Source organism: Lycium ferocissimum, chromosome 4 (assembly GCF_029784015.1).
Source record: "Lycium ferocissimum isolate CSIRO_LF1 chromosome 4, AGI_CSIRO_Lferr_CH_V1, whole genome shotgun sequence".
NCBI lineage: Eukaryota > Viridiplantae > Streptophyta > Magnoliopsida > Solanales > Solanaceae > Lycium > Lycium ferocissimum.
In genome coordinates this window covers 32,167,462-32,187,141 of record NC_081345.1, presented here as the reverse complement: position 1 = coordinate 32,187,141, position 19,680 = coordinate 32,167,462, and the positions used below count along the sequence as shown (strand labels likewise).

Genomic DNA, 19,680 nt, shown 5'->3' with positions numbered 1-19,680 from the left:
GAGGCTATAGTATATATCCTTGCTTGATTAGTTATTTTGCATAAGTTTCACCACCTTATTCTACACTCAATTTTAATTAAAAAAAATTCATCCATTTGGTGCGTCTTGTATTAACCCCACCAATCCTTAGTAAAACAAGATTAGTTTATTTGAAGTAAGCAAGAAGCCTACTCCCGTAGAAAGCATGCAAAAGAAAGAAAAAAAAGTAGAAAATTTTGATTTAACTAAGGATACATACTAATATATACTAGTATATTTTAGTAATAATATCATCAACATACTTGACTATATACATAATATCTTTTCTCGACGACATTACATTAGTTGTAGTCAAATACGAGAAAGAAACTTTTTTATTTAAAAATATCCAAGGATGTACAAGGTGGACAATGCAATGCATAAGGCACGAATAGCACATAAAGGCTAGTTCACTCCGAGTCTTAATTTTGCCTTTGGAAACATTAATCCCTATTAACAGGTTAACAAAGTAGCAGTAAGGCTCCTCCTTTTGGAACAACCTTGAACCATAGTTGGAATTTTATGTTAAGGGTTGCAAAAGGAAGACAAAAAAACTAAAAATAGCAGTTGTGGATGTGTGGGGGCAGAGAGGGGGTGGACGTATATGTATAAACAAAACTTAAAAGTGAAATAGCAAAGCAGGCTCGAATCCGCCATATCCATCATAAAGATACTTGTAAACAAAAGGTATAACACAATGGGGGACCAAAATATTAAAGGTTGAGATATCATTCACAATTGGATAGGTTCTCCACATTGTATAGACAAGGGCCATCGTGACAACGATAAGACATGTACCTAAGTTAAGAGCATATTCTTTTTTAAAATAATGCTCCACAACCACAAAGCAGTAAACACATACCAAACAGATTAAAAGACTGACGTCATTCTTTGAATATTGTTTACACGATATGCATAGGTGTCGTCTTCTGGTCAATCGAATTGCTAAAAATCAGGCCGGTGAAAATCATTTACATCCTCCATAAAAAGTAAATATTATCGTCTGGGCTAAGAATGAAGTGAGAAATATTAGTTGAGTATATAAGTTAATGGAGTTCTATAACAAAATAAATTAGCAGAATAAATAAAAATTAATTTTATAAAAAATAATCAAAACTTTAATATTTATTTATACACGTGAAAAGTAACAGGTTTTAATAACGTTATAAATATGTTTCTATCTAGGAATGCAAAAACAATTAAAAAATGGAGGCAAATTTTAAAAAATGATTTATTTATACTGTAAATGAATTTTATTTGTATAATTTAAGAAATATTCCATTAGCGACAAACAAAACTTGTTTATTTATATAAACAATATCGAATAAGAGAGAAGTGAAACTCAAATATACACACATGCATGTACATACATATATACATACTTACTGCATATAATATTGCAATAACAATCATTAAAAATAGCATTAGATTTTGTTACAAATTCATAAAAGCATTATTCTACTTCTAATGTTAATGAACTTAAATAAAAACTTATAAATACCAAGATCAAAAAAAAAATAGTATATATAATATAAAATGGTATTACATAAATAGGGATTGAGAAAAACAAGGCTGAAATAGTCATTACATAGAATAAAGGATGGAAAATGTTTATTATTTGAAGTTGAGGAGGAGTTTAATTTTTAAAGCAAAATTGGTGGATGAAAATGATTTTAGGGCAAAAGGTCAAATTTACCCTCCAAGTATGGTTTATAGTTTAAATTTGCCCTCCGTCAAAGTTTGGGATCAAATTTGCCCGTTAGGAAACTTGATATATTTGCCCTTTAATGGATGGAAGTCCACATTACAGCAAAAAAATTGCCACGTTGGATTGCCACATAAAAAAGATTTCCACATCAGATTGCCACCTAATATTAAGCCCATCAGATTGCCACATCATAACTCGACCCGTATATCAAGCCCATAAATATTATTTCAACCCTTGCCCTTTTTTATTTCAGAAAGGAAGCATTAGATTCAGAGGCGGCAATCGATTTCATCATTTTTCTTAAACCAGATTGTGCCTCACAATGTGGGTATTAGGGTTCTTCATTTTTTATTGATTTCAGCTCCCATTTTTTAATTTTTTACTCTGCTTCATTCATGTAATTCTCAACTTTTTCAACTTGATTTTCTTGATAGAGTTCCATGGCTGCCCAAGCCTTGTAAGCTTCCACTTCAAAGAGCTTCATCAGATCATCTTCTATTGTGTAAGGGTCAAAATTCTTGTCACAAAGAGCCTGGTCTGAAAGAATGTTGAATTGAGCGAAAAGAGACGCCATTTTTTGTGAATTTGGGAATACAGAAAAATGGGATTTCAGAATTTCAGTGGGAATGGAATTTTATCATACCCACATTGTGACGATAAAAAAAGGCAAAGGGTTGAAATAATATTTATGGACTTGATATACGGGCGGGCCCGGTTATGATGTGGCAATTTGATGGGCTTAATATTACGTGGCAATCTGATGTGGAAATCTTTTTTATGTGGCAATCCAACGTGGCAATTTTTTTGTCACTATATGACTTCCATCCATTAAAAGGCAATATATCAAGTTTCCTAATTCGGAAAAGGCAAATTTGATCCCAAATTTTAACGGAGGGCAAATTTAAACTATAAACCATACTTGGAGGGTAAATTTGACCCTTTTCCCATGATTTTAATCCCTAAAAATCATAAAGATCAGGTTTAAATCTTAACAAAACTTAAAAAAGAAAATGCTAGGTAATTTTTCTCATCTATTCTAAGCGACCTTTTCAAGTGATAGAAGAATCACTCTTGCGTACTTGCGTTCTTTCTCTTGGGTAGGTCACCTCGTTCTCTCTCGTCTTTTAGTATACAATAGTGGTTCTTCAGTCTTTGCTTTTGGTGGTGGGAGTACTTGGTTGCTAGGTATTTTTTTTTTCCAACCAATTCGGTTTTGTTTGTCCTAAGATTGGTCTCACTTTTTTTTTTTAATTATTATTAGAAATAATCAAGATTCGTGCAAATTGCAAATTGAAAATTAACTGAAGACGACCATTATAAAAAGGGGAAAAAAAATGCATATTAGTGAAGAGGGATACCCTTCTTGGAAAGTACAGGAGCCGTTGAGAAAACAAACAATTTGGCAATCTTTTATTGTGTTGTCTAGCAAAGAGGTGGACAACCCATGAGCAGAGCCAGCCTAGCCTATAGACAAACTAGTCAGCAATCGAACTTTTCTTTAAATGCACACGACAAATTGCTAAACATAGCACCCCACGCCTCTAATTTTCCTCCTTAATCTCAGGGAGGAGCAATTGGACAATTCAACTAAACGTATATCAAATAACCAGATACTAGTGCAAAAGAACAAAAAATAAACATAAGAAAGCAAATCAATCCACGTAGTCTCCAATGTTTCCCCATCACAAAATATACTAAAATATTTCGTTCAAACACTCCTCAAGCATTAACCACCATTTCTTTATTGCAAAGAGATAATGACACACCCTTTAAAAAAAGTTCAAAATTTGTGAACAGAATCAGAGGGTAGTGGCGATAATAATGGCCATTGAACATAGAATAATTGCAACATGATTCATTATCAAAGTTGAAAATACTCGCAAACACGTGCTTTGATCCATCTGTACTGCACTATTAGTCTATTATTACAAAGCAGTAGCAAGCCAAGAATATAAAATTAGTATAGAAGAATACAAGAAGACCGAATTTCTAAGAAAAGACCATCTTTTTCCTTCAGATTACTATTACAATGAAGGCTAAAAGTCACAAACTTTCAAAGAACACCTTCTCTGAGTCTTCATGCTACAATTAAGTGCTCTCAACTCATGCCACAAAAAGGAACCCTAGTCACTCCCAAAGAAAAGATAAGCAAACTGTACTGCACTATTATTCCTTTACTATTATTAACAAAGCAGTAGCAGGCCAAGAATAGAAAATTAATACTAATAGAATTACACTAAGAATGAAATTTCTAAGAAAGACCATCTTTTTCCTTCAGAATACTATTACAATGAAGGATAAAAGTCACAAACTTTCAAAGAACATCCTCTTTGAGTCTTCATGCTACAATTAAGTACCCTCAACTCATATGTTGTTCTAAATTGCTATAAAAAGGAACCCTAGTCACTCCCAAAGAAGATTACTATCTTTTCTTTGGGGGCTATTACAGTTTTATTCTTTTGGACTTAAAAAACACTCATTCATCACCTTGGTCACAATATACACACATTACTGGATTTGAATGATTAGAGAACAAAACTCATCAGCAAATTGGACTAAAACCTTCTTTCTTTCTGTCACTCTATATATACAACACTAAACAAATTGGTGTAGGCCTCCTTCCCCCAAAATCTCTCCTTTTTATCTATTCTTTTGTGATGTTGTCAATGGATTTATCTAAGCCATAGCTGAGATACTGTTGCTGCCGCGACAATTGAAGCCTTCAATCCTCACAGGAGCTGTGTTGTTCCCAAACTTCACACGAACACAGCCTCCTCCGCTCATGATCGCGGAGGAGGGTGGTGGAGTTGTGGGTGCCACTGCTCTTTCTGGGACTGGTAGTATGGGGACAAAACTGTGGTTGCCAAATTGGGCATCTTGGATCAGGGGATTTCCAGCCCTACTTGGTGGAGATCCATAAAAGAATGGTGGAGATGAAGCCACCTCAAAATTGGCTTTATCAACTTCATAATTCTTCCCCTGTGAAACAGAAAAATCAGAACTTGTTAGCTATCAGTATAAGTGAATTGAGTTGTTAACAAACTAGATCATCTATAAACAAATCAACTTGATGAATTAACTCGTTAACAAACTAGATCATCTAGAAACAAACCAACTTGTATTATTTTTCTTTTAAAACACTGTTTAGTATTAATATCTGAGAAAGTCACTTTCTTTGTTGAAAAAATTGAAATCAAGAAGAAAGGTGACTTTCTTGAGAAATCAACCCTTCAAAATACTGAGAAAAAAAAATTCTTATAAAGCAGAAAATTACAAGTCATAGTAATTTCAGATATTCAATTAAAAACAGTGTCCTAAACTTCCTTATGCTTACTAGAAATACCCCCAAAAAATTAAAGATGCAACATATCAAGTGATGACAAAAAATTTCAGTGACCTACATAAATAAAAGGAGTTAAAATTAAGAAGATCTACTTGAAATCTTGAATCCCCTTCTAAAAAGGCGAAAAAGATTAGATTTTTCTTTTAACCAAAAAAAAATTGATTAAAAATTCACCTTTGTGAGGATGATATCCAGCAGCTCAGTTCCAGCTTTCAAATCACAAGCCTCCATTTCTTGATTTCTAAAAACCCAAAAGAAAGCAAAAAAAAAACACTAAATAAGAACAGAGAGAATAAAACGTAGGACACAAGAAAAGAAAAGAAAAAAAAAGACTATAAATTTAATGTTGGGAAGAAAAAAGGCATACCTAAATTGCAGCAACTGATAAGGTTTGATGGGTTCTTCAACAGAATTAAAGAACCCAACCTTACGGGGCTTAGGACAAACGACACCATTTGACACAGAAATGTCAGTTTCTCCAACTCCAACACAACCCACCAAGGCCTTCTGTTGATAAGCGTACATATTCATCTTTCTTCTTCTTCTTCTTTTTTTAACAGATCCAAAGCCTGAAAGTTAAAAGAAAATGTTTACAAACCCTTAAGATCTCTACCTTCCATATTTACATATATATAAAATGAAATTACCATAAATAAACATAGAAGAAAAAAGAAAGAAAAAAAGAGAGATGGGTAGTACCTGGTGGGAAGTAACAAGTGGATGCCTATAGGAGGCAAGAAAAAGAGAGATTTATGGGGGAGAGTGAGGCGGAGAAAAGAGAAAGAGGAAGGATGGGATTGGGGCTGACTATTCATAGAAGACAAGAGAGAGAGAGAGAGAGAGAGAAAAAAAAAAAAAAACAATTTTCCTTTTTTTTTTTTTTTTTTTTTTTTGCGCCTTTGATGACCTCTATAATATATTTACTCCCACTCACTCCATGTACTAAAAAAATCTGTGTGCATAACATGTGTACTTAACATTAATTTTAGGTTTAATACATAGGTTATAAAAGTCTTTTATGAAATAATTTCACCGAATTCATGCTTCATAGAACATCTCAATTCCTAATAAAGTGCTTCAATTAGATACTTTCGATTCAAATTTTGGGGAAAAATTGCACGTGTTTTCATTCATCTATTACATAGTTAAGTTAACCACATAAAGTATGTCATCTCCTTTAAGTATACACATTGCATCAATAAGCCGTAAATCCCAAGCATTTTCTACTTGAGATTGATGCTTATAATTAAAGGAGATAACATATTTTATGCGGTTAACTTAACTATCTAATAGATGAATGAAAAGACAAGGAAAAAAGATTCTAAAATTCGAATCGAAAGTGGCTAATTGAAACACTTTATTAGAAGTTGAGGTGTTCAATTAAAATATGGCTTATTTCGAGTGTCTAAATGAAATATTCTGACAAGTTTAAGGGGCTAACTATGTATTAAGCCTAATTTTTTTTAAAAAAATTCTTGTTTGGCATTCAATTTTATTTTGGGTTCTATTAATTCAAATTTGTAAGAAAAATCTTACTTTTAAAGTAAAGCACTTTCTATAAAAACAAATGATTAGCGCAAACTCAAATTCAAGAATTTTTATTAAAAATCGTCATTTAATATATATCATATAATTAATATGTATATTTATTTATTTATCATAAATATAATTAGTTATTGAGTAAGTTATATACTAATAAAGTATAATGCAATTTAATGTGCTATAAAATATTTTTTTGTTCTTTTTTTTTTATTAGAGAATTACTATAGGCGATTTAGTTTGATAATGTAAAAAAATATATATGTCATCACTGTACAAAATTCAAAGTCTAAACTAATAAAGGTGCATATACTGAGTCTAATAAAATTCTTTCCATAAAATTTGAGTGGTGAGTTGCATTCACCACTTGTTATTCTTATTGTGGTACATTTGCACTTAATGCTGCCGCCGTATCATTTCAATTTTATCAGATGTCCTCGAAGGAACGTGAACCCGATGTTCCTTCCCTTTCCTTTTTAGGTAAAGAAATTATATTGTAAAACCAATGAAAGCATATTAGTATAAAAATATAGACCCTTCTCAACAAAATAAACGCTTTTACTCTCTTGTTCTTTTCCAAAAAATAAACATAGAGGACAAAAATAGAACAACTCTGACTTTTATAATTTAATTCTGTTGATAAATTTATAAATGTATAGCCTAGCTCTCCCTAAATACATGGAGGTAAACTTACATTTTTCTAACCTAGTTCTGATGTTTTAGTTTAGTATATTGTTATTAGCAAGTGTAGAGAATAGCATTAACTTTATGTATAGTAAATAATGAATTAGACGAGTATAGACGCAAGAATAATGTACTGGTAAAAGGTCGTAAGTCATTTTTTCCTCATGAAACAACATAATTCAAAGGTCATAAAAAAAAAAAGATTAAGAAGAAGCACAAGACGACAAATACTTACACACTTTCAGTCAAAGTTTGAATTCAAGCATAGTCAAAGCTGGTGTTCAAATTTACAAAGATTGAAAAGATGATGAACAGTCGTAGACGTACCTCATCTGCTTATGTTTTCGATAGTGTCCCATTTACTGATGGTGATAATTCACTTATAATTTAAAAAAAAAAAAATATATATATATATATATATATATATATTGCCTAATGCAAAGTGTCAACTTCATCTGTTTATTTGGATATACACTAAACGGAAATGGGAAAATGGGGTCCCTTTTTGCTAAGTAAAAATTAGTCCTCACTATTAGTTCTCCTGTTCCAGTTTACATGACCTAAAAAAGACGTTCCGAAGTATTTAATACAATTGTACTTATGCAATATTTAATAAGTCAAAATAATTAAATTATTGAATTTAATGTGTGTTTTATTTGTCAAACTAACTTTTAAGACATCTGTTTACCATGCTCCTCCGTTTCATATTAGTTGTCATGATTTTTTTAACATGTCCTTTAAAAAATCATAAATAAAAAGTGTTGTTTTACTAATTTACCCTTAACTCTTTTCAATATAATCAATCTTGTTCACTTTTAAAAACAATTAATTTTAAGGGCTAAATGAAAAAAAAATTATTAAATCTATTTTAATTTTGTAAATTGACGAATATTTTGGGACGAACACATTTAGTACCGTTGACAACTAATATAGGACGGGGGGGAGTATTTCATCTATCACTAACTAATATAATATACACCTAAAATTAGAACATTAAGTTCCGTGTTAGTGAAACACTATCAAATAAATAAAGTTGATTAATGATTACAATTTAGTGGGCCACGCGAATTTGAGTTAGTCGAGCTTCAGTATGACTACAAAAACATCTGTGAGAACAAAAAATTTAAAAATAGTTACAATTTTATGATCAGATTTTCACCCAAAAAAAAAAAACTTTGCTTCTTTTGGTATACGACTCTCTCAGAATTTACATTAAGATAAAAAGTGAATGAGACGCGGTCAGCCACCTAACATGGTTTAATGGTTCCACTTTCCTAATTTATTACTCCCCTCATTTCATTTTGTTTGACTTGATACTAAGTACAATAGTTAAAATATTTAATTTTCAATGTGAGCTTAATTATAATCTTCAAGTCTGGACACTAAATATGTATATTTGAAAATTATATGAGAAAAGAAATAAATTCACTCCTAAACTTACGAAAACTCATTTTAGCATTTTAACTTTATGAGTAATTATTTACCCCCTAATCTCGTTCAACATGTAATTTATACCCCCTTAAGAGATGACTTAGAAAGTCCGTGAGAGGAAAAAGTAATGCTTAAAAACCGACTACTTTGTCCAGATGTCATTTTCTAATTCGTCATTATACAATTAAATACACTTAATATCGAACATTTCTTTTTTCTGTCTTTTTTTTTCTCTTCTTCTTCCCACTTTCTCTTTATGTTTTCACCACCATTACACCCGTTTCCTCCACGCCACAACCTTTTTCCAGACAATTTTTTTCCACAGATTAGGCTGCATATGTTTCAATTGTTTCTTTTTTCTATTTATATTACATAAGTAATTGCCCCACAGGATACCATATTTATAATCATTATTTTAGTATTTGATTTCATGGAAAAAAAAAAGCAACATTAAAAATAAAATAACTTGAAATCAAAAAAATAGAGTCATTGTTCTGTTTTCGGCATCATTGGTGCAATTGATTCTGGCTTTGATTTGGAAGCCACCACTCATGGAGAAGAGTTGAAAGCTTGAACAACCATCGGAAAAACTCCATGAAAGAAGCTTGAAGCTCGAGCTAATATTCTTCAGATCTGAAAAATGGTTTGTTGCTACCATTTTAAAGCTCCTTTTATAGTAGCTGTGGATTGATTTAGAGCTAAAAGACGAAGAGTAAAACTAAAACTGAATACCCATCTGAGTTTACTATTTTCAGATATAAGGAAAACAAAGTTCTCAGGTTGTTTGCTATCACAACCTGGAAATTAAAAGCAGAAACTTTGGTGTAGAAGAGAAATTCAAGAATAACTTGCGCACCAACATTAATAAAAAAACCGTACCAAAAATTGCAGAAGTGGACTCAACGAAATATGGTGAAACGGATGTGGTTTAGGAATTAGGGTCATTTGTTTGGGAACGGGTCGGGTTTTAACTTGGGTTGTGTTTTGTTCATTTTATAATTATTTTTTAAGTTTGGAACAAATTATATTTAGAAAAAAATTATTAAATGACGTGGACCTATCACAAGGCGACTGGTATAACAACACCCACCTCTCAACTAGTCTGGGCAAAGTAAGGTTGAGGATAATTCACGTATAAATTGTTTAGGGGGTAAGAAATTACCAGTTTTTAATCAAAATGTAGCTTTGAGCCACGAAGTTTAGGAGTGAATTTATGTCTTTTCTCAAAATTACATAAAAAGTGGTATAAAAAATAGCTAATAATCCAAGAAGATATGACAAAAACAAATTCTCTGAATCTTCAAATAATATAAATGTGTTAGATAATGCACTTTTATTTTTCATTCGAAAAAGGGTCAAATATACCTCTGTACTATGAGAAAAGGTTTAAATATACCCCTCGTTATATTTTGGGTCTAAATATACTCCCACCATTATACTATTGGAATATTCCTCATCCGTTAAGTTTGTCCAAAATGGACATCCAACTTTATATCTAAGAATGACAATCGATGGATGTCAATAGCGTACGTCACCTTATTTTCCTTTAACCCATTTTACCCCTCCCCTATATTTGTTCTTTCATCGCTAAAATCCCCCCACCACCTTTTGCCAAAATAAGGCTATAAAAATAGAATTTACATAAATCAGCCGCTATAATTATTTCGAAAATTATATTTGGGTGCAGTGTTATGCATTTAAAATTTTCTCGGTTGTCTAGGGATGCTTGATATTCCTTCCACAATTTGACTTTAACTTATTCATCCAGTACAGATAGGTGTTGCTTCTTTACTTCATCTTTATGTCTTCCCAGCAAAGCCATACGAGGGAGAGCGCTACACTGGGGATGTTGCTGTTTTTGGCGATTATGCCAATTCCATTTTTGTAGAATTTTATAATTTTGGCTCACGTGGCCAAAAATAGAATTTTAGAAATCATAAGAGCAGCTGATTTATGCAAATTCCATTTTTATAGTCTTGTTTTGGCAAATGGTGGAGGGGAAGAAAATTTTAGTGATGGAAGAATAAATATAGGAGAGGGTTAAAATGGGTTAAGGGTGATAAGGTGGCATGCCACATGACATCTATCTCATCAATTGTCAGTGTCACGTAAGATTGAATGTCCACTTTGGATAAACTTAACAGAGAAGGGATATATTTAATCCAATAGTATAACGTTAAAAATATATTTAAACCCAAAATATAATGAAGAGAATATTTAAACTTTTTTTCATAGTACAAGATTATATTTGACCCTTTTCCGTTTTTCATTTCTCTTGAAAAGAAGGTGGTTTGGAGTTTGGACCCATAGATTAAAAATCATATGGGCTCTAGGCTTGATTCATGGTTTTGGGGCAATTCGCAGAATTGTCCTTCTTTTGGGGTGGTATTTAAATTTTGCCCGTTATATTTGTGGTCTTTAAATTTTATCCTTCGGCTAAAATTTATAGGTTTCGGGTTCGAACTCCCGCTCAGTCAAAAATTTAAAAAAACTTTATAAAGCAGAGTTTAAATTTCGCTATGCCCTCCCGGCTGTGACTTTTAGTTATGTTTAATAAAAGTCTCGCGGCGTGCGTTTGAAAGATATATATATATATATATTTATATATATATATATATATATATTTTTTTTTTAACTTTTTAAGGTAAACTTTTAGTAATGCCTTAACTAAAAGCGTGTCCCATAAAACATAACTAAAAGTATGTCCCATAGCGCGTAAGTTTTTCCTTAAGCATAACTGGTGTTTGCCTTATAAGGCAAAGTTTAAATTTTGCTATACCCCTCCCGTGAGACTTTGCCTTGAGGCATATATATATATATACATTTTTTTTTTTACTTTTCAAGGTAAACTTTTAGTTATGCCTTAACTAAAAAAGTATCTTTCAAAGACATAATTAAAAGTATGCCCATAAGTGCGGAACTTTTCCTTAAGACATAACTTAAACTTTGCCTTATAAGCAGCAAAGTTTATGCCTTAAGGAAAAGTTAACTTACGGTAATTTAGTTAAGGCATAACAAATTATGCCCCATAAGGCATAACTAAACTATGTCTTAGGAAAAATTCCTTATGAGCGGACTTTTAGGGCATGCGGATCCGACATAACTTTAGCTTTTCCTTAAAGATTGTATGTCGCATCCGGCATACACTTCTCCAATCCTGCCTTGCGAAATTATTTTTTTATTTTATGCTTGAGCGAGAGTTCGAACCCAAAACTTCATGTATTCGCCACCTTTTCAAGTCAAGCAAGACAACTTAAAGGCACACTACAACATGGCGGGCAATTTAAAGACCACAAAATTTAAGCAAGAAATTTAAAGACAACCCCAAAAGAAGGGCAATCCGCGCAAAAAAATGATGGTCTTGACTCTGGAACGTGAATACCACTTACCTGACAATTTTTGAAAAAGACGACATTAAAGGAACAGGAAATATCATTTTATGACACGATGGGCAACGTGCTGACTCTGTTTATTTTACGCTAAGGCCCCATTTAGACGTGATTTAAAATTATGACTTGAAAATATAATTTCGAAAATATGATTTCGAATTATATTTGGACATTTAATTTAGATATTTTAAGTTAAATTTTTTTTATAGACATAAAAATTTGTAAAAACTATAAAAATATTCTCAATTTTTATACAATCTTACAAGATGAGCAAGTCATAGTTCATAACAAAATTAGTACACTATTAGAAGACCTTTTTAAAAAACACAACATCAATTAACCGAACTTTAGTTCAATAAAAACGAAAATTTAACGTGAATAGTAATGTAACTACTTTTTAATATAATCCTCCCACATAAATTAAAGGTTGGTAGACATAAATAAAAATTGGTGGAAATTAATGAGATTAGTAAATGATTGATCGGGGTAATTATTAAAAATATCTACTAACTTATGAGTTTTTTTAATAAAATATAAATTTATGGGTTAAATTTTATATTTTAAAAAGTTGAAACCATGATTTGAAACCATGAGTGAAAACATATGTCCAAACGCTGGTTTGGGGTTATGGTTTCAAACCATGATTTGAAAAGGCATGGCCAAACGCCTTCTAAGATTTGATATGTCAAATATATGATTTATTTCATTTACAAATGTAGCTTTTTACCTGAGGGAACTTTCACAAATACAAGATATATAACAATTATTTATATAATCTACAACTAATTTAGATATTACAAATTGTGCAACTTAAAGCTAAAAACAAGGAGATTATTGCTATAAATAAAAATCTAAAAATAAGGAGATTTCTTATATTAGTGATAACATAATTAAATGTATATAAAAATACAATAAATGCTTACCTAAAAAAACTTCAGCACCATCTACTAGCAAGCTAATTCATGAATTCTAACCCAAAAAAATAAAGTTAATTCATGAACAAGTACATTATTCTAGTATAGGTTATATATATTATTCTACCTATATATCGTATCTTGTTACCATATATGTTATTATAGAGTACAATTGGTTGGCACGTAGAGTAATATATTCATATATTAGGTATATAATATACATACTTAGATATAATCATTTCTACTATTATATCCACAAATATTTTGTTATCATACTTTCAGTTAAATTTGCCAATTTGAATATACCATATACTTTTTAGGTATATTTTTGTGTACTTTTGTATACAATATACCATATATTTCCGTGTAGTTTTCTTAATGTTAATATTAATATATTCAAATAATTTCTTTTAGTCACAAAAAAATAATTGCATCAGTCATCAAGTGAAAATAAAAAAAAGAAGAATAAAGACGAGGAAATGAAAGAAAAAAAATCTTTTTAAAACGGTAGATGGAATATAGAAAATTACATTATCTCCTATGTCCTTTTCATAGATTTTTTTTTTTTGGGGGGCCGGGGTTGGGGATGATTTTGAAAGAAAGAAAGTAAAAAGTAATATGCATTAATAGTAGTAACTCCTAAAATTAAGTATTATTGATATATTAGGAATGTAAGAAGTTGTATTTTAGTAATTAAGAAGTTCAAATTTTGAATAAGTTGTATTTATAATCTTTTTAATTACCATTTAAAAAACAGTGAATCCCACTTTACCCCCCTAACATTTAAGGGTTGGGAAACGATACTCTCCTTATCCAATATTTTCCGGTGAAAATAAGTAATTAATTTCAATAAAATAATAAAAAGTCACTAAACTAGCCATTGAAACGAGATTTAATCTTTGTTAAATCTTACCTATATTTTTCTCTATATGTCCAAGTTTTGAATCTTTCGTCTCTCTCTCTCTCTCTCTCTCTCTCTCTCTCTATATATATATATATATATATATATATATATATATGTATATGTATATATTAACAATTAAAATTAAAACACAAAATTTGTGGACCAGGAAACAAAAAAGAAGATAATTCAATTGCTTTTGTAAAATAGTGCTAAGTAGTAATTATTAAATTTATCAATATATCTTACGACAAATAACAAGAGAAAGTTTCGTCATATTAAAGTAATACTTTTCTCATACACACATAGTAAGAAAAGTATTTACGGAATATATATATATATATATTGTATATAGATGTGTATGTGTGTGTATATATTATGAATATAATCTAAAGATTAAATCAAATAATATTTAAAAAGATTTAATTTGTTTACTTTAATTTCACAGAAATATCGTTAATTTGAGTGTATTATATCGAGAATTAGATAATACTTAACATTTTATTATGATACAATGTCCTCAAACAAGCGACATCACAATTTAACATAGATTAGTGTTTTTTAATATCGTCGCATTGCGCGGGTGCTGATACTAGGTGTATTTAGATTGTATAATAATTAAGATCTTGGCCCTCCGTCCAAAAAAAAAAAAAAAAAAAAAACAACGACATCTAGTTAGAAATTTATTAACAAGATTTTTTCAAGTAGTTGTTATACATTATTTTTCATTTAATAGGTGAATGGAAGATAATAATAAGAGTTATATATTGTATTTAATTCTAGAAAGAAAAAGAAAAAAAGATCTTTATTAAAAACAAAAGATTCTCACCGGAAAATATTAGATACGGGGGTTATCGTTCCCATTCAATATGTGAGGGGTATCTTTTCCCAACCCTTAAATGTTAGGGGAATAAAGTGGGATCCACTCTTTAAAAAAATTGTATTTGTGTGACTTTCCCTTTTTCCCATTCAAGTAAAACATGTGCAGAGGCCCAAGTTAGAAGTACGAAGGATAAGCCCACCAGACTCAAGCTAGCTATAGGTGAATGGCCCAAGTGTTCGAATATATTGAGTAATCTTCACAAACCTCTTTTCAGCTCATGTAATGGTAAAATAACCACTATAATGAAGTTTCCAAATTATAAGTAGAACTCAAGGTTATTTTTTTGGAATATCACCTTTAAATATGAAATTTCATCACCGTAAAAATTTTCAATACAGAACTGAAAAGTGGCCAATGGCTGCTTTTTGCGTATTTATTTTAGTAGTTGAATCAGTGTATTAGCTAGGCCCAATTTTTCTTTCACCCAGTTTCATGATTTTTGGGGATAAAATTCACAAGTAGTCACTTTGAGTGATGACCTGTTGTTTTACCCTTTTTCGTCTAATAGTAATTTTTAACTTATTAGTAAATTTTAGGCGAATTGAATTATGAGCCATTTTGATTAGTTCAAATTTGAGTCACAAGTCTATTTGTCATCTCTTAGCACCAAAACTTGTTATCATTGTGAACCGATTTTCAAGTCCAATAACAATGTCTTAATTTCTAGTGACAATACAAGGAGGAGTGGAGGACCCTTGCATGGATGTATCATCTAATACAGTCTACCTCTTTCTAACGATGTTATTTGTCTGAATATTTTTTGACTTTTTTAACATGAGACAGTCCCTAGACAAGTCTAAGGTTGCCGAACATACCTGATCTTCAGACCGATATATTATATAAGGTGTAATCTGGAATGTTTATCCACTGTTTTCTTTCCCTTGTATCTTTTGACTTCATGTTCAATAGTACAAGTCAACTTAAAGATTCTTGCTCGGGAAAAAAGTTACAAAAACATATAAGATAACACATAACATGAAAAATCGGTTTTGAAAAAAAATAAAATTGACCTTTATAGTAAAATATTATTATAGAGGATGATTGTTATAGAAGGTCTGATCGTATGATAAGCCTTAGCTCATGGACATGAAGGTTATAATATTGCCAGGTTTATACAAATTAATTTACAGAAGAACAATCAATAAACTCTCTCTCCTGGAGTTGTAAACTTGTAATATTGCCGACACATTTGATCCCTTCGTTGGGGTAAGGGTGGGTAGGGTGGGTGAAACTAAGGATTTGGGGATATAAGCTTTCTAGCTGCCCACGTAATTCCATGGATTCTATATATATTGCGTTTTCTGCGGGTACGTTTCCTTGATCTTCCTATGTACTAGTAGTAATTAGCTAGCCAACCAAGTTTAGTAGCAGCGTTGAATATTAATCGCTGCTTTAATTAGTCTCACAACAATTAGTACATCTGAATACAGCAATCTAGAGTCCCCCGTGGTGCATTTATTGATTTAGAGTTTCCAGTGTAGTAGGTTATTTCTGCAACCTCATTAATTAATATAGTTAGGACTGATATACTATGCTTTGATTTCTCACTGCCTGGCCTCCTCCTAATTAATAATCCGAAATGCAAGTGAAATAATATTCAAAGGAAGTCCTATAAAGACTTTGAAGTAGATCCTCATAGGATGGTACATCAGACTCATCGATCTGTAAGAAATGTCAACAACAGCTAATTGCATGTGTTAATCCTGAATTTTCAAACCTGAAGTCAAGCACCTAGCTCCCCGCAAGTCCAACCTAAATGAAGATCACGTTGAATTATAAGTGTTTTTAAGGAAGAAACAAAATAAAGGGCTTCCATGCATATGTCACTTGTCAGACCATCATTTATTTGTCTGCACACAAACAAACATTTGTAAAAAGATCGAATATATTTAGAAGCCTAGTACTTTTCATTTCATTAATCATGTGTTCCTCGCCCAATAGTAGATCATCCTAATGATTAGTACTATCATTTTTGCATATTCAAGTTTCTGTCTAGGATAATGTCAACCTTCATAACATAGCTGTTAGGGTTTTTTAAATTTTACTTTTGACAAATGACTAAGTACTTGATAGTGTTCGTAACATCTTGGTTACTTTTATGCTACAAAAGAATTAATTTTAACTAGAGTATGGAGTTATACACATTACTACTCTCACGAGCTTTAATTATGGAATTGGTAACTATACAATTATTCAGCAAATCTTCTTATCATTTTTTTTCTTTCTATATATATGTAACTAAACCAAATGACTGTTGTTACTGTTATTATTATCTTGTAGTTAATGCATTTCTGGGGCAAAACGAAAGTCACTCTGGCTATGATATTCAAATAAAACCCGAATAGATTCTGTATTTTATTATGATGCATATTAATTACTTTAATAATTACTATTACTAATCTTTTTAACCAAAAAAAAATAAAATCTAAAATCATGCACTGACAGCTAGGCAGAGTCACTGTTGAGAAATGGATAAGTCCATCCAGTGGTGGATTCAGGATTTTCATTCAGGGTGTTCGAAAAAAGAAAAAAAACTAAATATACTGTATGTAATTTTTTGCCGAGGGTGTTCAAAAGTTACTATATGCACATAAACACAGAAAATTTACCCTATATATACACTATAATTTTTTGCCAAGGGTGTTCGGGTGAACACCCTGGCCCCCCAAGTAGATCCGCTCCTGAGTCCATCCCAAGGTAGACCGTAGACACGTACAAAGTAAAGCCCAATTTTTTTTGCAAGGATATGAGCTTAGATGCATATATAATTTGTAATAATTAGGCACCTGCATAAAGGGTCATAACTACTAAGACTGGAGTATGATATTTAGTAGGTAAGAGATATTAAGTGACAGTAATACGTTTGTTTTTATACTATAATCTGATAGAGCTAGCTGAGTTCGCTCCGAAAAGGAGGTTTTGGTTTTAAAGAATTTAATTCTATGTGCTTTTGATGAGCACGTGTGGTGGTATTGCACAGTTGCGAGTGCCTTTCTAGAGAACTTGATCGTTAAGTTCTTAAGTACAAAAGAGTTCTGTGTTAGGATTGAAAAAATGGAAGCTCCAAAGCAATTAGGAGTAGTAGCTGAGTCTAAATTTTATGCATTCATGATGTATACAATATGAGGTGATTGTATAACTTAAACAATGAAGTCATGACTTCTAGTATGTTACAGATAAATTCTTCTCTGATTACACAATCAAGTCACTTCTAATTAGATGTTACGGATAAACTCTTCATGATAATTTAGCATAATTTGGTTTTCTACTAATAAACATAACACATAATCTTCAATTACAAATTAAAATTCAGTCATTTTATAATATATTTACATCATCAATACATACATACATACATACATACATATACATATATATATATATATATATATATAAAACCCTTAATTATTGTCTGTTTGACAAGCTTTTGGAAGCCAAAATCATTCATTTTCTTAAAAAGTGTTTATTTTAGACAGTTGAGTTGTTTGATCAAGCTTTTAGGAAAGAAATAAGTGTTTTTGAGTAATAACAAAAACTGTATTTCAGAAGGTAAAAAAAGTATTTTTTCCCCAAAAACACTTTGAAAACTTTGGTCAAGCACAAATTACTACTCTAATATTAACAAAAGAGCTTTTTAACTTTATTAATCAAACACAATCCACAATTTAATTTTAGAATAAACAAATTTCCAAAGTTTGATGAACAAGCTATAAGTTCATCAAAACAAAATCAAAAGAAAGAAAAGAGAGCACGGTAAGCAAGGAAAGCTAGCTAAAGGAGCTAGGTAGGATGGCCAGTCTTATGGTTGGTGATCAATTTATCCACTAGGCAAGTAATCATTTGTCCAAATCAAAAAGATTAGGTTAAACGTGTAATTGGCCTAACCACAAATAAATATTGCTGTTAGTGTTGTGTCTATTCACACATGGTTAAACCTATACTGGCCTTTTCTTGCCTAAAAACTATAGGAAAAAGACAACAACGTTGGCATCTATCTCAATTCTTAACTTTCCCAGTAGATGTACATTATCTATTCTTAGTTCGTTAACTAATGATTATATTATAAGAATTAGGCTTAATGCATATGCGGGCCCCTAAGCTTATTCCATTTTTTTTATTTTGGCATCCTAATTAAGTGTTATTTCTATTGAATTCCTAAACTCGTCATCAAGTGTGTCTATCAAACACAATCCGACTTACATAGTATTCCATCTTCAATGTAAGAATATGCTAATATATATTCTAATATAATTATGCTATCTTTTAGCGAAGACTAGCAGTAATTGAGAGGAAGAAAAACGAGTAGCTCTTAATTAAGCTCGCATGAAAGAGCAGAACCAGCAGAAACCGACATATCCATAACCTAAAGAATAGCTTACCACATGTCTAAAATATTACTCCACCCTCATTTCCCTAATTTAGCTTATGCCTCTAATAAAAATCAAATTTAGGACGTTTGATAGACACACTTGAGGACGGACGAGTTCAGGGATTCAATAAGAACAACACTTAGTAAAGGTGCCAAAATGGAAAAAAGGGAACAAGTTTAGGGGGCTGCATATGCATTAAGCCTATGAATTACTTAGCCATTACTATATTGTTACGTTCATATATATACTCCAAAACACATACTGTAACACGTCCTCGGTTAATCAGAGGGTAGGCAAATATGCTCTAGCAATGTAAAATAATATACTCCGTATGTGATATATCAGGCCATTGATCAAAAGGTGATCGTAAGTACCTAATTTTATTTAATAGCATTAATTTGATTAATAACCTAAAATAAATAGTAAGTACGTGCCATGCTATAAGAGATTGAGTTATAATAATACCATAAAAAATACTTATACAGTCAATGTATAAAACT

The 19,680-nt window shown here is 31.2% G+C and overlaps 1 protein-coding gene across 2 annotated transcripts; it reads right to left on the bottom strand.

The window, feature by feature from the left end:
- Positions 1–3,712: 3,712 nt before the first annotated feature.
- Positions 3,713–5,667, bottom strand: LOC132052330 (uncharacterized). 2 transcript variants are annotated; one of them, XR_009413976.1, is made up of 4 exons: positions 5,437–5,667; positions 5,244–5,310; positions 4,150–4,705; positions 3,713–3,889 (listed from the first exon to the last, which is right to left on the bottom strand). XR_009413976.1 is itself a non-coding variant. In XM_059443819.1 (3 exons), exons 1-3 carry the CDS (start codon positions 5,598–5,600, stop codon positions 4,403–4,405), a joined length of 534 nt encoding a protein of 177 aa, XP_059299802.1. In that variant the 5' UTR covers positions 5,601–5,667; the 3' UTR covers positions 3,970–4,402. The 2 variants fall into 2 exon arrangements, 1 of the variants encoding a protein (XP_059299802.1); XM_059443819.1 differs by lacking the exon at positions 3,713–3,889 and having other exon boundaries at positions 3,970–4,705.
- Positions 5,668–19,680: the final 14,013 nt, after the last annotated feature.

What these genes read in the sequence shown, in the direction of transcription:
- LOC132052330 (XM_059443819.1), bottom strand. Translation starts at nt 5,600, where the DNA reads ATGAATATGTACGCTTATCAACAGAAGGCCTTGGTGGGTTGTGTTGGA. An exon ending in TATCAGTTGCTGCAATTTAG is followed by an intron (nt 5,311 to 5,436) that starts GTATGCCTTTTT and finishes TTGGGTTTTTAG; the next exon opens with AAATCAAGAAATGGAGGCTT. An exon ending in TGGATATCATCCTCACAAAG is followed by an intron (nt 4,706 to 5,243) that starts GTGAATTTTTAA and finishes TCTGTTTCACAG; the next exon opens with GGGAAGAATTATGAAGTTGA.